General features: G+C 39.8%; 1 protein-coding gene across 1 annotated transcript in view; it reads right to left on the bottom strand.

Annotated features, from left to right (window-relative positions):
• Positions 1 to 870: 870 nt before the first annotated feature.
• Tafa1 (TAFA chemokine like family member 1) overlaps positions 871 to 17,972 on the bottom strand; it is a 526,236-nt gene continuing 509,134 nt past the window's right edge. The window contains exons 4-5 of the mRNA XM_050149345.1: positions 10,384 to 10,508; positions 871 to 2,490 (exon numbers count right to left, since the gene is read on the bottom strand). Of these exons, the coding sequence (XP_050005302.1) occupies positions 2,473 to 2,490; positions 10,384 to 10,508 (143 nt within the window). The 3' untranslated portion in view covers positions 871 to 2,472. The remainder of the gene's footprint in view (positions 2,491 to 10,383; positions 10,509 to 17,972) is intronic.

Below are 17,972 nucleotides of genomic sequence, written 5' to 3'. Positions count from 1 at the left end.
GTCTGCTTCTTTCTCATTGGTCTTTCATCTGGGATCAAAGTTAGTAGAAGACTCTAGGGGACACTAATATCATAGCTCAGCCCACCCTTCAGAGAACGTGACACAAAAACAGTTGTTGCCATTTAAGTAAAGTTGGCTCATTTAGTTTTAGCAATGTTAGGGATTTTATATAAAACTCTAGGCTTCTGTGTTTCCTGAAGAACTGAAGATGTGACAATATGGTGACAGTAAATTCATCCAGAAGTGAATTTTTATAGGCTCCCATTTCAATCCTATTTAGCAAAGTGATATCTCACACTGTCTTTAGGTGTGTTTGAGGCACTGTTAAATTCTCTGTCAAACATTTTTATTTTAACTTTAAGTTTTTTCTTAACTATATAATTATTAGGGTTTATGGTTTTAATATAATTTATTTTTTCTTTATGGTTTTAATCTGAAGGTGACAGATAAGAAGTAATCTCTCTCTTTAAAAGATATTGCTTGCCACTTGAATCTTCAATGTAAAACTCAGAAAGGACTGCTGGAATGAAGATTTTTGTTGTTTTGGGGCAGGGGTCTCGCTCTGTATCCCAGGCAGACTTGGAACTCCTCACAGCCCTCCCCTTTCCATATCTCAAGTGCTGGGGTCTCAAGTAGTGGGTAGCTATCACTTGCAAACACACTTGGGTACTGGAATGAATTTTATATTCCCTTTTTAGCAAGAATCCACACTGTTTGGAAGTCAATTTTACAGTCAAGATTTCTATTTCTTTCTCTAGATGTTTTTTACAGGCCTTCAAGATACAGAATCAAATTTTCTGGTTAGCAGTTCACACATTCAATCAAACTTCAGGCTGTTTAGGTAGAGTTAAAGGGGCATCTTGAGTTTTACTTAAGGTTTGATACTAGAGAGTCCAGAGTCAGGGGCCGCAGTGCTGTTGATTTAGGAAGAGTCTCCAACAACACAGAGGCCAGAGATTAAGTTTGGGAGAAAACAGAACACAACACTTGCACTTCTGGGATGACACGGTAACAGGAGTCTAAAGTTCCATTAAAACTTCCCCCAGGAAAAGCAGATCTCAAGCAGGAAGATGTTTACTCTTAGCTCAGCAACTCCAAAAAGACAGGGGAAATGACTTCGTGGTGGGGGTGAGCCCCATGTAATTACCAGCGTGACCCCCATGGAAGTGACCCAGTTGTCATTGGATTTATCGCTACAATCATGTTCATCAATTTCTAGGTTTCAAAATATTTTATTGTTGGCAATAGTAGCCTCCGTAGTTTCAAAGACCTTCTAGCTAACTACAAATATGAACAGGGTCTTCTTGTGATTTGGTCGAAGCAGAGTCTGTAAAACTAAATGGCAGACACAGAGGACGAGTGGGTTAAGAAAGAAGTTATTTACCACTTTAATAGGGCTATCCAACATTTGGTCACATAGATCACTGGGAAACCTAATTGCTTTCATAGCCTTCCTATCTCACCGGAGGAGATGCGAATACTCTAGGAAAAAGCAAATCAAACATAGAAAGAGGTGCCTTGATAAGACGCGTCACTACAGCACGAAGTGGTTAACAATGCCAGACTTTGGATTTAATCAGAGGACACTTCTGCAGTCTAGGACAGCTATACAAAGCCCTAAGACATTGTATTTACAGGACTTATTAATATAGGGATCTGCATCCTGCCACCCTGCCAGGGTCTTAAAAGCGTGGTGGAGCAGCTCCCTCAAGAATCCTCACTTGCCTATCTGTGGAAAAGCTAGTAGTTCTAAAAATATTTTCCTGGAAGAGGTTAGAACGGTTATTATATATCAATCGAATATAAAGTATGGTTATGTAAGCCAAGCTTGCATGCTAATATTGCACAGGTAGAAAGCAATAAAACAAGACGACGAGCTTCCTTGGGTCACCAGGGAGAAGCAGAGGGAAGCTCTTGACTCAGAGTTGTCAGGATGCCTCAGATTCCAGGAGTCCGCCTGCAGCTGGCCTTCCAGGGAGAGCGCCATGTTGGATTCTCACACGGGCATGTATCTTCCTCACCAAGAGAAAAAGAAATGGCAAACAAAACAAAACCGACCAAACATCCAAAACCAAAAGGGATACACCAGCCACCTCGCACTGTGGTACTGTTCATTTCTTGAAGAGAATATATAATATTTCAAAATATTATATATACATATATTTCAAATGGTACAAAGTAATGGTAGTTCCAAGTTAGAAGACGATTGATCGTTCTTCGTGATCCTCAAAACTTCATTGAGAAAACTCGTTTGTTTTGATTTTTTTTTAAAGTCTTTTTCCCATGATGCTGCCAGAAAAATCCCGAGTCTCTTATGGGGTACTCTGTTTCACAAAGCAAATGCACTCTGAGTAACCAGTCAAAGTGCAAATAAGAGAGATCCATTTGGCTTGCAAGTATGCAAGCTATTTTAAATCCTCGCAATGTATTTTCCACAGGTTGTTTTTCCTATTTGTATAATGAATGCTTCTGTTAGGTTCTTGGGTGAATCTGAAATAAAAGAAAGAAAGATATTTCAGTAATAAAAGTAAGAAATGAAGACAAAAGAAATGTGCACATGCAGAACATGAGGATGTCTTTAATTTCAGTGTGTTCATTCAGGTGGTTTCCATTGATACCTAAAATATGTGAACAGATGCTCCATATTTCCATAAATTCACTCAGCTCCTTTGTGTCAAAACCAAGAAAAAAGATTCTTAGAGAAATGACTACCCAGAGCTGGCTTCATGGTTATACAACCGCTATCCAATTCCATGGGTTCTGGACTAATAAGGGTCCCACAGGTGGTTTATTTCATCGCTACTGCTGTGTGGAATTCACCAATAAATTTTCAATCAGGACCTAGCATTTTCTTGTTGCATTGGGCCACTTAAATAATATAATCAACCTCTGCTCCTATGATGAGCATTTGAAGTCATCACCCCATGGCCGTGTGTAGCTGTTCTGTTATAAGCCATTGAAGAGTGGCCATTGGTAATCATTGCCTAGATTAGTCCATGCATGTGGAGGAACAAAGGAAGACCTTTAAAAGATGAGAAACTGTAGCAACCAATGGTGAGTGTTAACTGGGAATCAAGAACATGCCTATACATCTATACATGCCACTTAGTGCATCTTAGTACGGACCCAAAGATTCAAATGTTAAGGACATATGCATACTCAAGGAACCACTGGCTGAGAACATGAACAAGCACTCTAACACGGAGAAGCCAGCTTAAGGAAATATTGTTATTGTTCTTTATCATCTCAATTTCTTGTGATATTAGGACCAAACCTGTGGTCTTCTGCACACCAGGGTATCACAGAGGTACATTCCAAGCCCTCCTAATTCGTGATAGCTTTGGAAAATTATTTTCCTGAATCCAGGAGTACAAACGAATTCAAGTCTTTCAGAGTTAGGTAGAGCAATAGTAAAAATTTGCACTCAAACATTGCTCAGTCCAGCTACAGATTTGCATGGGTATTTTTCATAAATTTATTTTGAATTCTCTCCTTACAATGATGGAGATTTTTTAAAACCACTATTTCCTTTATTCCAATGGTGGACATAACTTTTGGTTGACAGTGTCTTCTTGTCCACCACATAAAGAATATAAAGTAACATTATAAATAAGATTTATAATCTTATAAAAAAGCAACATTCACCAAACTGAATTGAAACTGCCTTTCTTCCAACTCTTTCCTCCATAACACAACACAGAAGATTGGGAGACTCTGTCATGTTGCCATCAAATCCTGGGGATATTTAACACATTAGAATTAGACACGTACCTGTACTTCCTGAAATGATTGCGTTGATCATTTCAGGGGGGAAATGGCACTGTGTGAAGTAGTTTATCTTTCCTTTGCACATTTTTCTGACCCTTTCAGACAACTCCATATTTAAAGCCCCTCTTTTCCCTCCCAATTGCTTTCTAATTTTGACAGCAATTTGATATTACTTCCTTGGAGGTTGGTATTCTCCTCTCCCTCCCTTTCTGTATTTCAACTGGAAATTGAACGGAAATCAGAAGTGTAATGTCACAGTCTCTCAAAACATTTTAGACCTGGTACAATTTTAGTGAAGAAGCTAGAAGGTGTCAAAACTGATATTCCTCTCTTTCTTAAATATAAAAGAATTGTTGAGGTAGTTAGGATGGACAAAAACTGTCAAGTTGAAAGTCATCATCTGAGGGAGACCAAGAAAGCATCAACAGAGGATCATGGATTGTGTTGGCCACTCACAAAAGCAGTGACTATACAAGATGACTATTATTCTTCGTTGTGTAATTTAAGGTTCAATATCTCCTTGCTTAAGTGGAAAAAAAACCCTTGGGTTTACAAGACACACTAATTATTGTTTTCCCCACTGGTTTGAAGCAAATCCACAGATGATCGATTCTTCCCAAGGAAATCAATCAGTCTATGTTCTACAAGCTTCATCCTTTTGTTTTTCTTTCCAATTGACTACAATTGTCTCTGAATTTCATCCCTTTATCTTAAGTATCTTCAAAACACTTGACATCCCATTTCCAGGTGTGTATGTACACACACACACACACACACACACACACACACACATATATATATATATATATATATATATATATATATAAATTTTATGTTTTGTATGTCTTTTCATTGTAGTATTGGTTCTTCACTCCCCGCTTTGAGACATGGGTACAACCATGAGAGCAGCTGAGAACTCAAAGTGCTGCATGTTCCAGGCATAGATACCCAGGAGCAAGCCCTAAAATACTGCCAGTGCCTTCCTGGACCCCTGAAGAACAGTACATACTGCTGTCTTCCATGAGATAGACAGGTAAGGAAGTACAGACAAGACCAAAGTGCAGCATGGGAAAAGCTTGTGAAAATGCCTAGGCACTTGGACTGCTGCTCAGTTTGGAAACTCTGGGAGTTGCTGCATGGTGCAAAGTATTGTTTAGATTCTGTCTTCTGATAATAGGGGGGCAGTTCTTTACACAATGATGCCTGACCTTGAGGCCACTTGGAAATCATGATAGGGATCTGTGGGTTGTCACAATGGTTGTGGGGTAGTATTATTAAAAGAAGGGGATGCTGCATGGCCCGAAATAGATGACCAGTTCTGTACAATATAGAATTAATTGCTGTCCTAATGAATTTTTAGTGTTCCACTGAACATGTAGGAAAAATCCTATTGTGATAACTGGAGTCTGAAAAGCAAGCTCAGTTTGCAAATAACGCTGAAAAGAATCACAATGAAATCAGTACAGTTCAAATTGCACCCTTAAACTTCACTGCTGACCAGAGGAAGAGAAGGCCTCTTCTGCAGTTTCTGGGCCATTTCCTCCTACAGGATCGATCTTCAGAAAATGACCACTAAGTTGAAACATCGATGGCATCTCAAAGATCTAAGAAGAAGAAGTTTATTTAAAAAGATAATTCTCTTTCTAACTGTCATAGAAATCATTTCACCCCTTGAAATGTATGTGACGTGATGGGTTTCAAGTGTCCAGTGACTGACTGTGCCACTGCCACCCTGCCGAGTTCCAAACATTTTATCTCTTACCACAGCCAATTCAGCCATTCCCTCATCTGCGTCTCTCCAGCCCCTTGGAATTAATCTTTCTGTCTTCGGAGAGTTGCTTAATCTGGACATTTCACACAACAGAGATGAAACAGTATGTGATCATTTGTGTCTGCTTTCTTTCATTTAGATGAATGTGTTCATAGTTTATCTATATTGTAGCATGCATTGGTTCTTCTTTCCTTTGAATGGTTGAACAATACTCCATCTTATGGACATAGTACAGTTTGCTTTATCCACTTATTAATCAATAGATGTTTGTGCTGACGTGATTTAGGTGTGGACTACTCAGGAGTGAGAGAAGCTACCATGTACATGTGGGAAAGACTATACTTTAAAACTTTGACTAATCATTATTCACCATTTGAAAAAAATTACATTATTAAGAGCAACAGGGGTTGTGGACTTGAATCATAAATGTTTCAACTTTTTGCAGTTGAATGTGTAATTGCTGAGTGTTTTGTTTTATATATAAATACCTAAACTTACAAACTCATTTTCCCTTCGTCTGTACTTTAAAACACAATATACAATGTATTTGTATAAATTTTACTTTTTTAAAACTAAACACAATTTATTCAAGTCTGTACAATCATCTGTTTCACCATGTTGTCTTCCCTTACCTGTTAGAGAAAAATTAGACATTTTCAAAAGTACATTTCCAAGTGGGAAGTACTCTACAACATATGTGCACAGGAGAAGACTTCCTACGTATAACCCCAGCAGCACAGACATTAAGGGCCTCATTGAATAAATGGGACCTCCTGAGACTGAGAAGCTTCTGTAAAGCAAAGGACACTGTCACTAAGACAAAAAAGCAACCCACTGACTGGGAGAAGATCTTCACCAACCCCACAACTGACAAAGGTCTGATCTCCAAATATATAAAGAACTCAAGAAACTAGACCGTAAAGGCTAATCAACCCAATTANTCTCTCTCTCTCTCTCTCTCTCTCTCTCTCTCTCTCTCTCTCTCTCTCTCTCTGTGTGTGTGTGTGTGTGTGTGTGTGTATACACATATACATGGAGCTCACCAGAGGTTCATGTCTTCATCTAGGCCCCTGCACTGTGTTTTCTGAGACAGGGTCATTCATTTAACCCAGAGCTTATAGATTTGGCAAGAATAATTGGCCAGCAGGATATAAACATGTGTTACCACAGCTTTTAATGTGGGGCGTGGCAGTCTGGTTTTAGTTCTTTATACTTGCCCAGAAATTGTTTTAGCAATTGCACCATCTCCCTGGGCCTAGAGTTAGTATTTAAATTAACAGCTCGAAAGAAATGCTCACTTCCCTTAGAGTTGTTATGTATGGGACCATTAAGGGTTTATTCTTATAGTTTATTTTTTTTAATTTATTAAATTAAAAAAATACCAATGAAAATTCCCACTCCCTCCCCTCCTCCCATTCCCTACACAATCCATCTCACCCCCATCCAATCCCAAGAGAGGGCAAGGCACCTTGTCCTGTGGATGGTCCAAGGCCCTTCCTACTACATCTAGGCTGAGCAAGGTATACATCCAAAGAGAATAGGATCCCAAAAGCCAGTACATGCAGTAGAGATAAATCCCAGTGCCACTGCCAGTGGCCCCTCAACCTGCCCCAACCGTGCAACTGTCAACCACATTCAGAGGGACCAGTATGGTCCTATGCTTGTTCCTTCCCAGTCCAGCTGGAGTTGGTGAGCTCCCATTCGTTCAGGTAAACTGTTTCGGTGGATGAACCCTCCATGGTCTTGACCTCTTTGCTCATATTCTTATTCTTTTTATTCTTCAACTGGACCATGGAAGCTCAGTTCAGTGCTCCCTGAAGCTTGGTTCAGCCCCCTTACAGTTGTTTTGGAAAGGCAAGTTGCATTTTCAGGTTCCTGAGCTACTTACAGGGACTAATGGTGAGGCTATCAACTGTGGTTCTTTCAAATTAGTGAACACATTGTCACTATCTAGAGAAACACAATTTCTCTGTGTTCAGTTTTCAAATAGTATTTGAGAATTTATTGAGTGCTAAGAATAATAGTCAACTAAAAAGCAAGGCTTTTTTCCCCATTAAATTCTTCTTCTTGTGTAGAGAGATGTGTTCAATTAACCTCAAGAATAGAACATTTAAAACCCGTACCTGGGGATGGAGAGATGGCTCAGAAGTTAAGAGTATTGGCTGCATTTACAGAGAATCCGAGTTCTGTCCCCAGCACTCACATTGTGGTCTACAACCATCTGTAACTCCAGTTTCAGGGGACCTAATAACCTCTTCTGGCCTCCGTGGGCACCAGGCACACACATGGTGCACAGAGATACATGCAGGCAAATTACTCATACGCATACAAATAAATAAATCTAAATAAGTTTAAACTACAAAACAAAGAGAAAAGAAATGTTCACTTGTCATTTTAACAGTTAGGAGTTTAGAATATCTTTTACCTTTTTCATTTATAAAATAGTGGGCAGTGTTCGTTTTAAACCAATCTTACATATAAGAAGAAAATGAGTAGGTTCTTTTATGTTTCTTACCTCTTAGATAACAATAAAAATTGAACTCGTAATGATTGAAGTCCCTCTGTGAATTAAACTACTTTAAAATTCAAATTGCTAGAGTCAGTATTTGAAATGGGTGGGCCTACATGTAATCTCATGGGAAAAATACACGGTAGTGTGTGAAAATTAGCATGGACCTTGTTTGGGGGGATATCTTATCTAAGAGGTGGTGTTAGTCTGCTCTGAATGTGGGCTCCTGGATGAACGATTGTCTGGGCTCAATGGCTGTGTTTACTGCTTAAATGAGTCTTTTTTCCCAATCTGGGAGTTCTTAGGAATCTAGCAGAGAAAAGGTGAGAATAATGTCTGCTTCTCTCAGTGTTTATAAAGCACAGCCTTATTCAGTGTCCGCTTTGCCCACTCTGAAAGTAGCCTTGAGAATTCTCAGATGTGTGAGAACACATACACCCTCAACTTTCAAAGCAGTACCAGCCATGGTTTATTTCTCTTGTTCCTTCATTTGCCTGGGTCAATCTCTGTGCACCAAGGGTGGAGCAAACAGCCACTACAAACTCAATTACAATGATCAGGTTCTGCACAAGCCTCCTTCAAAGTGAAAAGAGTTTGGAGGTGTGTTACAACATGCCGGGTGGTTAAATAGAGGTAGCATTTGGATAAATGTTGGACAGTGCTCAAAAAAGTATCATGAACTATTTCTGGATATTTTCATTTTTCAGTTTGTTTCATTCTCATTTTTAGTACAAAGTCTATCTTCCAAAGAGTCTGAATTGGTATTCATGGAATTTTCTATACTTAAATACTGAAATAATTTGAGTTGGGTTAATTTTTATTAATGAATTTTGGATTCTTAGCCACTGTGAGAGCATTGGGTGCTTTCCATATAGGGCATCAGTCACTATTTGAAGAAGGACTGAGCCTTGACATAAGACACCTAAATAATTTGTTCCAAACAAAATTGATTGGACTCTAACAAAAATTCAGAGTAGCTTCAAGTGTTCTAGTTCATCCATGTATGTTTCAGAGAAAACATAACCAGAGCCAAAATTGGCCTCCTCCATCAGCTAATTAAAACAATTTTTTGGAGTATAAGTTCCCCGAGCCAGCCTCATTTCTCGACGCTTCCTTATGTAAGTGTTTAATTGAAATGTGAGGCAAAAACCTGTGCTGAATTATTCAGAGACACGAGGATTCATATTAATAAGCTAAGGTGGTTCAGAAATCCCTCTTGACCATAAGTCAAGGAATTATGGCCATTTATTGGCCGCTATAGTCCATATGAGTAACTATTTTTGATACTCCTTTGTTTTGTATGTGAGAACTTGAGTGGTTCGTATAGCATTATGTAACTTTATTACTGATTTCTGTACCACATAGCTGTAAAGATCATTTTTATTAATTGACAGGAGGATATTGAGAAGAAGGATCATATCAAGGTTCATGATGTAGTAGCTAAAATAAAGAAATTGAATAACCTTTTGTTAGAGAAAATGTTTATCATGTAGACTTCAAACTGGTAAAGAGCACTTTTAAACGCCAAGAAATTAAAGCACATGAACCCAGTTACAGGTACTCACACACACATACAGGCACACACATACTCTCCAGGGCTGATATGCTGACAGTTGAGAATACACAGCATAGGATGATACTAGCTGTTAAATTATTTTCATGCCCTTGTACTAGTGAATAAATAATCCCTCTTAAGCATCCAGAACTCCACTCACCTCCTCCCCTTAGATTTCTCACATTCCAGACATATTTCAGTCCCTACATGATTGGCCTAGCTAGGTTGGCCTAGCCACATCACCCCACGCCTGTATTGCAGTATAACACAGGTCAATTCTAAAAGATGAGGCAACATTACCTATAGACTTCGGACTTCATAAATTTTAGGAAGCTCCTGGTTTAACCAGAGAAACAAGGAATAATTACTAATTTTATCAATCTCTTTGTATTTCTCTAAAATGTCATTAAAATTCATTTAAACATAATTATACTTAAACACAGTCTTTTTCAGCATACCACCTGGATGAATGAAGCAAGCCATGTGCTTATCACTCTGAGCACTGTGGTTGGAAGATACATTCCCCAAGTAACCACCCTACTGATGCCTCCTCCCTTGCTTTATTTGTGATTCTGTAACATAAAGAACTACACCATGCAAAAAGGTCAGGTTCTAACTTTCAATTCATTGATGGACACTGACACACCCAATCCAGAATATGTCCTGATAAAGGAAATCTCTCCTCCTGTCCCACTCAAAGCTTTTCAGACTGCTGCCAATGCAAGAGCAAAGCAAATGGTACAATCTGAGACATGAATGCAGTATTTGAAGTAGACTTACTCTTGTGGTCTTAATTTTGTTGCCTGTGGCACACATCCATCCAGAATTGTCAGGGAGTGTCTTACATTCTTCTCCTTCTAGGCAGGGCTCCATCTCACACCACCATTTCCCAATCACTATGGAGGCTGCGGGAAAACAGGAAACAACTGTATTTGGTACTTTGCCTTATAACCCTGTTCTGATGCTGTATCCTTCTGCAGGTTTTAACATTCTCTGAAGCACAGTAGGTATACTTCCATCTTCTAAGACTGACTAGGAGAGACACATCAAGAAAACAGTTTAATACATTATAATGCAAATATAACGATGTCATTATCCTGTCCAAATTCACCTCATATAGTTAAAAAAAAAGTGGGGAATGAACACTTTTGTGTCATTCTGTCGGTGACAAGGTCATGTTATGTAGCTCTTTCTGGCCTGAAGCTTGCTATGTGGGAGACTTACTCTCAGAGTTTGAGGGATTTTGACACACTACTTTTTGTAGATGATGCACCTTTTGCTATTTCTTGCCAGTTAAAGGGGCAAAGAGTTGAGTATTCTTTAGAATGACTAACGTATTCTTTCCAGAAAGGCCAGTTTATCCACCCAGTATTAGGCTTATCCGTTAGCCACATCCTTTGAGAATTTCAAAGCCCTAGCAAAAGAAGGAAAAAAAAAAAAAGCAGAACTGAAAGCGTAGAAGCAGAGCTGTAAAGTACAAATCAAGAGTAATGATAAAGACAAGCCCGTTCCTTTGCAGCCAAAAGTACAGTTGGTATGGGCAGTGGTTTCCCTTTCATGTGTTTGAAAAGCTGTGGAAGAGCTATACAAGCCCAACCTCAGATGAAACTGTCTTTTGGGGGTTATATCAAGGATGGTCATATGAAGAGACTGGCAATGAATACACACACACACACACACACACACACACACACACATATATATATATATATACACATCTATAACAGTTTTTGATAATGATACTTATAAAACAATGAAAAACAAATCTCTGTTATGCTGTGGTTTTCACTGTGTTGGTTCCTCACAAATCCACCTGGGTTTGTTCCATTTGAAGATCTCAAAAGAAGGGCCTGGAGAGAAGGCTCAAGGGCTAAGATCACTTCCTACTCTTGTAGAAAAACTGGGATTCAGCTCCCAACATCCACACAGTGGTCTACACCCGGAGTCTTTAACTCCAGCTCTAGGGGATGCAAGGTTCTCTTCTAGCTTCAAGGGCATCAGTCATGCACACAGTGCACATACATACAAACAGGTCAACACTCATATACATGAAATAAAAATAAGTAAATCCCCCAAATAATAGCAACAATAAACACACATGCTCAAAATGGCAACTGGCAGCCATTTTTTTTTTTTGTTTGGCTGCTTATTCAAATTCTACACTGGGCCTACAGCTACTCAGCCATCTTGCCTCCCATCCCCAAAGGGAATCAGCGACCATGATTTTAAATCATAGTGGTAAAGGAGCCAAGCAATACTTAATGTCTCAGAAGATGAATATTAAAATTCAGGGAAGTAGGAACACATTAAAATTCTCCATGCTCCCTGTGTTAACTATAGGGATTAGATTTCTATCTTTAAAATATGTGGTATACACCCCCAAACAGCCACTTAAATTTAGACTTTCCTTCTTCCACACTTTTTAAATTAAAAGATTTATTTATTTATTTATTTTTAGTGTGTGTGGATATTTTGCTTGTGTGCTTCTCTGTAACACCACATGCAGACAGTACACGAAGAGGGCCATAAGAGGGCATCAGATCCCCTGGAACTAGAGTTACAAATGGTTGGTTGTGAGTTGCCTGCTGGGTATAGGAAGCCAACCCAGGCCTCTGGAAGAGTAGCCAGTGCTCCTAACTGCTTAGTCATCTCTTCAACCCCATTTCACACTTCCTTTAGCTTATTTCCCTTAGATTTCAATACTGCTTTGGCATTGCATTGAGTCAAAAATCACTGGACAGGGTTATATGGACAAAAATCATACCTGTTTCTTTATATCATGAATTTGAGAACATTTTTGGGGGCGATTTTGTCACATTCATGTGGAACAGAACAATGCAAATATGATGCCTCCATCAGGGTTGCTAAGAAGGCATCAGAGGTCAGAGTTCACTAAGCCTTCTATCTATGTACAGGACAGCATGAGTTGATGAGACAGACAAAATTCTTCCCATGGTTCAGCCTTACAATGCGACTGTCTAGTTATTTTTCTCACTAGTACCAGTGCTCGCTCTACAACAGGCATCCAGAAGGGCGGGGTGTTTATGGCATGTGTAAAAGGACTTATCCATGCTGATGAATAGGTGAGCGTATTAAATAAGACAGTCTAAATTTTCCGCAGCAAAGAAAACCAATGTCACGTTGGGAGGGAACAAAAATAAATGGTAAAACTTCAACAGCGTGAAAGAAAAATAAGGATTTGCTGGTATTTATTGAAATCCTGTAACATGTGGTTCCCTTCAGCTAGTGTGTAGCCAGAAACAATGCATGCGCATTTATCACCAAAGCCAATGTTCTCTTGTAAAGCCTGCCCCATATTTCCATGCCGTGGCCCTGAATTGAACAGACACCATCTGATCTCCTCTCTGAGGGGAAGATGCTCTCCTAACAATTCTTTCACTGAGCAGGTTGCCACATATTTTTCTTCTCACGGAGGCGTAGTGATAACCAACGCGTGGCAATGGGTCAGCCTGTAGTATTTAAGCCTGCTTCTGCAGCCCTGTGCTCCCTCCCTTCCCTCAGGCAGCTCGCTGCCCTCTTTGTGCTGCCCTGCTTTCCTACAAGCTCCTACCAAAGCCATTTCCCTTTCTCTTGGGCACTAATGTCTCCTAGGTAAACGTATAGACAGACAGACAGACAGACTCAAGAAGCACCTTTAAGTCAAAGCTTTAAAGAGCCACAGACTGCCGTGGGAAAGGCTCCATGTAGATGGCAATATCCCCAGATACGTTTATAATAGCAAAACATTTGGACCATGGCGTTCTTTTCAGAATGAAGTCGCTAATCTGCCTTTCCTCTGCGAGTCTGGTTCATCACCCAGCATGGCCTTGTTTGATGGACCACCCCATCCATCCTACGGGCATCTTCAGAAATACTTCTTCTCATCCTAGGTCAAACCACAGTCCCTAATTTTCCCATAAACTTGTATTTATTTAATATCTTTTATATGATTGACAGAGATGTTTCAAACTTCCCCTTTTCTTTGCTCAAAATGGAAGCTATTTTAAACCTTCAAACTTGGGAACAGTTAAACTCTGTTAAATTTCATAAAATGAGCTTTATCAGTGCAATTTAGCTGTTCTATGATTTTTTTTAAATGGAGATAAAATTAAAAGAAGAAAAACATGAATATAAAAATTCCTTTTTTCTGCTCAGCACATATTTCTGAAATAATATAAAAATTGATGTGTGCATTTAGTAGTATTCTCCAAACTTCGGTTAGTTTCCTGAAATGTATTCAAATTTCATTTCTTAATTGTCCCTTACTTTTACACATGAATGAAACACATTATTTGTTTTTTTCTTTATTACCTTTCTGTTCTCCCCATTCCTTCCCTTTAGACCCCTTCATTGTCCAACATAGTCTACTTTCGTTCCTTGTACTAATATATATATATATATACATATATTAAAAATATACATTTAAAATCTAGAGTCTACATCTGAAAATTCTTAATTGTCTCAAATTATAGTAGTTAGTAATACCTATAACTGTCATTTACTGAACATCAGTCATGTGTTTCTATATTGGATTTTTTTATCTTGAGGATCTTTATTATGTAGCCCAGGTTGGCCCAGACTTAATGATACATCTGCTTCCACCCCTGAGGATTAGCATTGCAGTGGTGTGTAACCCCTCCTGCCCCCTGTACTAAGAACTGAAAATGTATTACATCCTCTTCCCAGGGGTTACTATGGAGCCCTAGTGGTTAGTTTTTCCAGGTTTACAGAGGTAAGAGGGCCTCCTGGCCATCTTAAAACACAATCCTCGCAGAGCTCACATTTTTATAGCTTCGTGTTCAGAACTCGGAGAACTTAAAACAATTATTGATTGCTGAGTGAATGAATTCTCCCTGCCATATTACTGCTGAAAATAATTTCATGTCAAACAAACACATACAGAAAATAAAAACCATTCAGTGTCTGATGAAATTAGGTTCAGCACGCTTGCTGCTTCTCCGGTCTGAGATGCGCTCTGCTCGGTTCCATTAGCTACAACATTGTAACAGAAATCCCCACCAGGGAACAATTTTGGAAGTGAGGGATGCTGTGTGGCAGATCTGTAACTGTGATAGGGCTTTTTCATCCCTTAGAAAAACCGAGTTAATTAAACACCATCCACAAAAACGACTTCCTCTTTTCCGTAGTGATTATGAAAGGGGGCCTTTAAGGTCCCTTTTAACCCCGGGGTTCAGGGATTTGCTCTGCGAATGTGTCACGTGCAGGAAATATCTGATCTTTAGCCCTTTTAAGGATGTTCATGTCTCCTGGATAGATGCTTAAAAATCACTAAAGCCCCTTTAATCATGAGTCCTGGATTTCTCCCGTATACCAGATCATACTGCTGCCGGGCCAAAAAGATACTGTGAGGAGAATCAAACCGCCTGTCAGTGAGACTCTAGATGGGCGGGCATCCTTGTTGGATACTGCTTCTGTTATCACTACTGCCGTTGATGAGGGGATGCAGTGAGACACTAATCGGTGCTAAGTTTAATAAATATAGCACAGAAGCGTCGTAGTGAACAAGAGTAGAAATCCTTCTTTTATCATCTCAGCAAAGAGCGGTTGACGCCCAGGCCAGGAACTGTTTGTCGTCACACTATTAGTATACCTAGAGTGATCAAGACCACGGCAGAGGCCCGCCCTCCAGCTTCAGTCTAGATCTGGATTCTTGCCAGAGACCCAGGCACTATCTGGCACGAATAAATGGGCACAGTGATCTTCTGCGAGCAAATGCATTACCATTCTGAAAGAACAGGCTGGCATTGGGCGTGGGATGAGGGGGTGGGGGGTTGAAATAGGAAAACTTTATTATACTCTGGAAGTTCTTCAGAGCAGGAAGCTAGGCTTCTGTTTGCTATTTTTGTTGAATAGGGAAAGTCACTGAAGATTTTAGAACCTAGATTCCATAAGCAAAAGTGAGATATGAGTGAAGGATGCTTGAAGAAGATGAATTGGGCAGTGGTGTGTAAGACTCGAAAAGACCAAGGAGGAGCCGATGTGTCTGTGAAGCTCACTGCACTCAAGACCGACCTTAAAGGTTTTTGCTGTTGCCATTGTTTGGTTTTTCTAACTTTGGTATGAAAGACATTTTTTTCTTTTTCTTTAAATTTTTGAGATTATGATATAGTTACACGTCTACCTTCCCTTTCTCACCTGCAAACCCTCCCACATCCTCCTCCCCACTCTCCTTCTAATTCATGACTTATCTACGGAGAAACCCTGTCTTAAAAAAAAAAAAAAAGAAAAAATTCACTACTTTTCTTTTGCTAGTTGTTATTGCCTGCATATGTATAGTCCTAAATATTTCCTGTCTAGTATGTATAATATTAATTAAATTAATATTAATTAGTGTTTGTTTTGGGGGCAGACCATTTGGCACTGGACAACCAACTGGTGTGCCATTGCCTGGGGAGACCACCTCTCCTGCTCCCAGATTTCCTCAGTTGTCTGCAGTTCTTTGTGTTGGCTTGTGGTCTCCTGGGCTTTTCCCGTCTACTTAGCATGTCCATTGGTGCTGTCTTTGTTCAGCTCCTGTTTGCATATCCATTTTGTGAGACATTATGGGTGTTGCTTCTGATGTTACCAGGAGCCAAGATCTCACACCAATTCCTTGATTCTCTGATCCTTGCAAATCTTTCTGTACCCTGTTCTGCAATTTTCCCCAAACCTTAGGCATGGAAGAGTTTATAGATATATCCATTTTGACTGGGTTCTCCAACTCTGCATCCTGTTTGGTTGTGGTTTTCTGTGGTGGTCTCTGTCTGACAGAGCCTTCTTGTGTTTTTTTAGGCTAGCCTTTAAGTTGCTGCCTCCCTACCTCAGCCTTTCAAGTATCCCCAAAGCAGGCACTGCCATTATGCCTAATTAACAGAAAGGCTTGATTTGGAAATCCTGCAGTAGAACACTTAAGAAGTGCAGAGCTGGTAGCAGCGTCAGAAGCACTGGAGGAAACAATGTGACCACTAACTCCAACACCTAAATTGTCCCTCTCATGGCAGTGGACAGTGTAATAATGTATCCACCTGTTAGTACTAAGTGCCAAACCTCAGAAACAGATAATTTGATGTATATGTTTTCAGGGCTAACCATTTGGGATTACACACACAAACAACATTATATGGATTGGGCAGCCTGCATTTACTTATGTAGGAACAACACAATGTGTGTGTGTGTGTGTGTGTGTGTGTGTGTGTGTGTGTGAAAGCGAGATGATATTTTATAAGAAAGTAAGGTGTTACATGGGAGGGCTTGGATGGTGGAGAGAAATGAGAAAATGATGCAATTATATTATCATCTCAAGAAAAAACCCAGGAGAAATCTTACATTTCCTAATTTGAGGGGTAGTAATAGCTGACTGTAAGTTATCAATTTGCAAATGAATGGATATAATCTGAAACAGAAAGAGAAAACAGAAATGCCTGAAACAGTGGTTGTGAGGATTACATGGCGAAAAGCGTGTGAAGCACAAGGCAGACGATGGCATTTAGTAAACACTCCATACATTCTGGCTATCATTTCCACTGATGTCATCATTTTTTTTCTCAGAATAAAGTCACTCTACGCAGAACAGCAGTTCGTCACAAGCTAGAGAGTACACCATTGTTCTTCAATGCTATGCCAAAGTCCCAGCTTGTTTTTATGGTTTATGAGAGTCTGAGCATAAATAAGTGTTTGAATATATGATCACGTTCATGTTCCTAGAAGATTATAAGCACATCAATCAAGACGGGTTTCCACCCTCATTTTTATCCAGCTGCCATGCAGTGGAAGAGACGGTGTCAGCTCCATCAGGGTGGGACGGCTCTCAAGCTTCCCTATTTGCAGTTGTGGGAACACAGTCATAGTAGTTTTGCCTTTATCAAAGCAAACAGAAAATCAAAGCATCAAATACCCATTCCTGCATGATGGAGGTGGGTCTTGTATCTTATCTGTTGATTTCATTGGTTAATAATAAAGAAACTGCCTCGGCCCTCATAGGACAGAAAATTAGGTAGGCGGAGTAGACAGAGGAGAATGCTGGGAAAAAGAAGCTTAGTGAGGAGTCGCCATGATTCTCCCACTCCAGACAGACGCAGGTTAAGATCCTCCCTGGTAAGCCAGCTCGTGGGCTACACAGACTATTAGAAATGGGTTAGAACAATATGTAAGAGCTAGCCAATAAGAAACTGGAACTAGCCGGGCCAGGCAGTGTTTGAAAGAATACAGTTTCCGTGTAATTATTTCGGGGCATAACCTAGCCATGCGGGAGGCCAGGTGCCGGGGACGCAGCCCTGCCGCTCCTATTTCAACACCTGCAATTTATCCAGACACCTTCTTCCTATGATCAGACATTTAAGGAAGCGGTCTAGCCTGAGACATTATGCATT

The sequence above is a fragment of the Alexandromys fortis genome, unplaced genomic scaffold, assembly GCF_014885135.2.
Source record: "Alexandromys fortis isolate MF-2015 unplaced genomic scaffold, M_Fortis_MF-2015_v1.1 scaffold_48, whole genome shotgun sequence".
Classification (NCBI taxonomy): Eukaryota; Metazoa; Chordata; class Mammalia; order Rodentia; family Cricetidae; genus Alexandromys; species Alexandromys fortis.
Note: the sequence above shows the minus strand (reverse complement) of the source record. Positions and strands in the feature narration are given on the sequence as shown.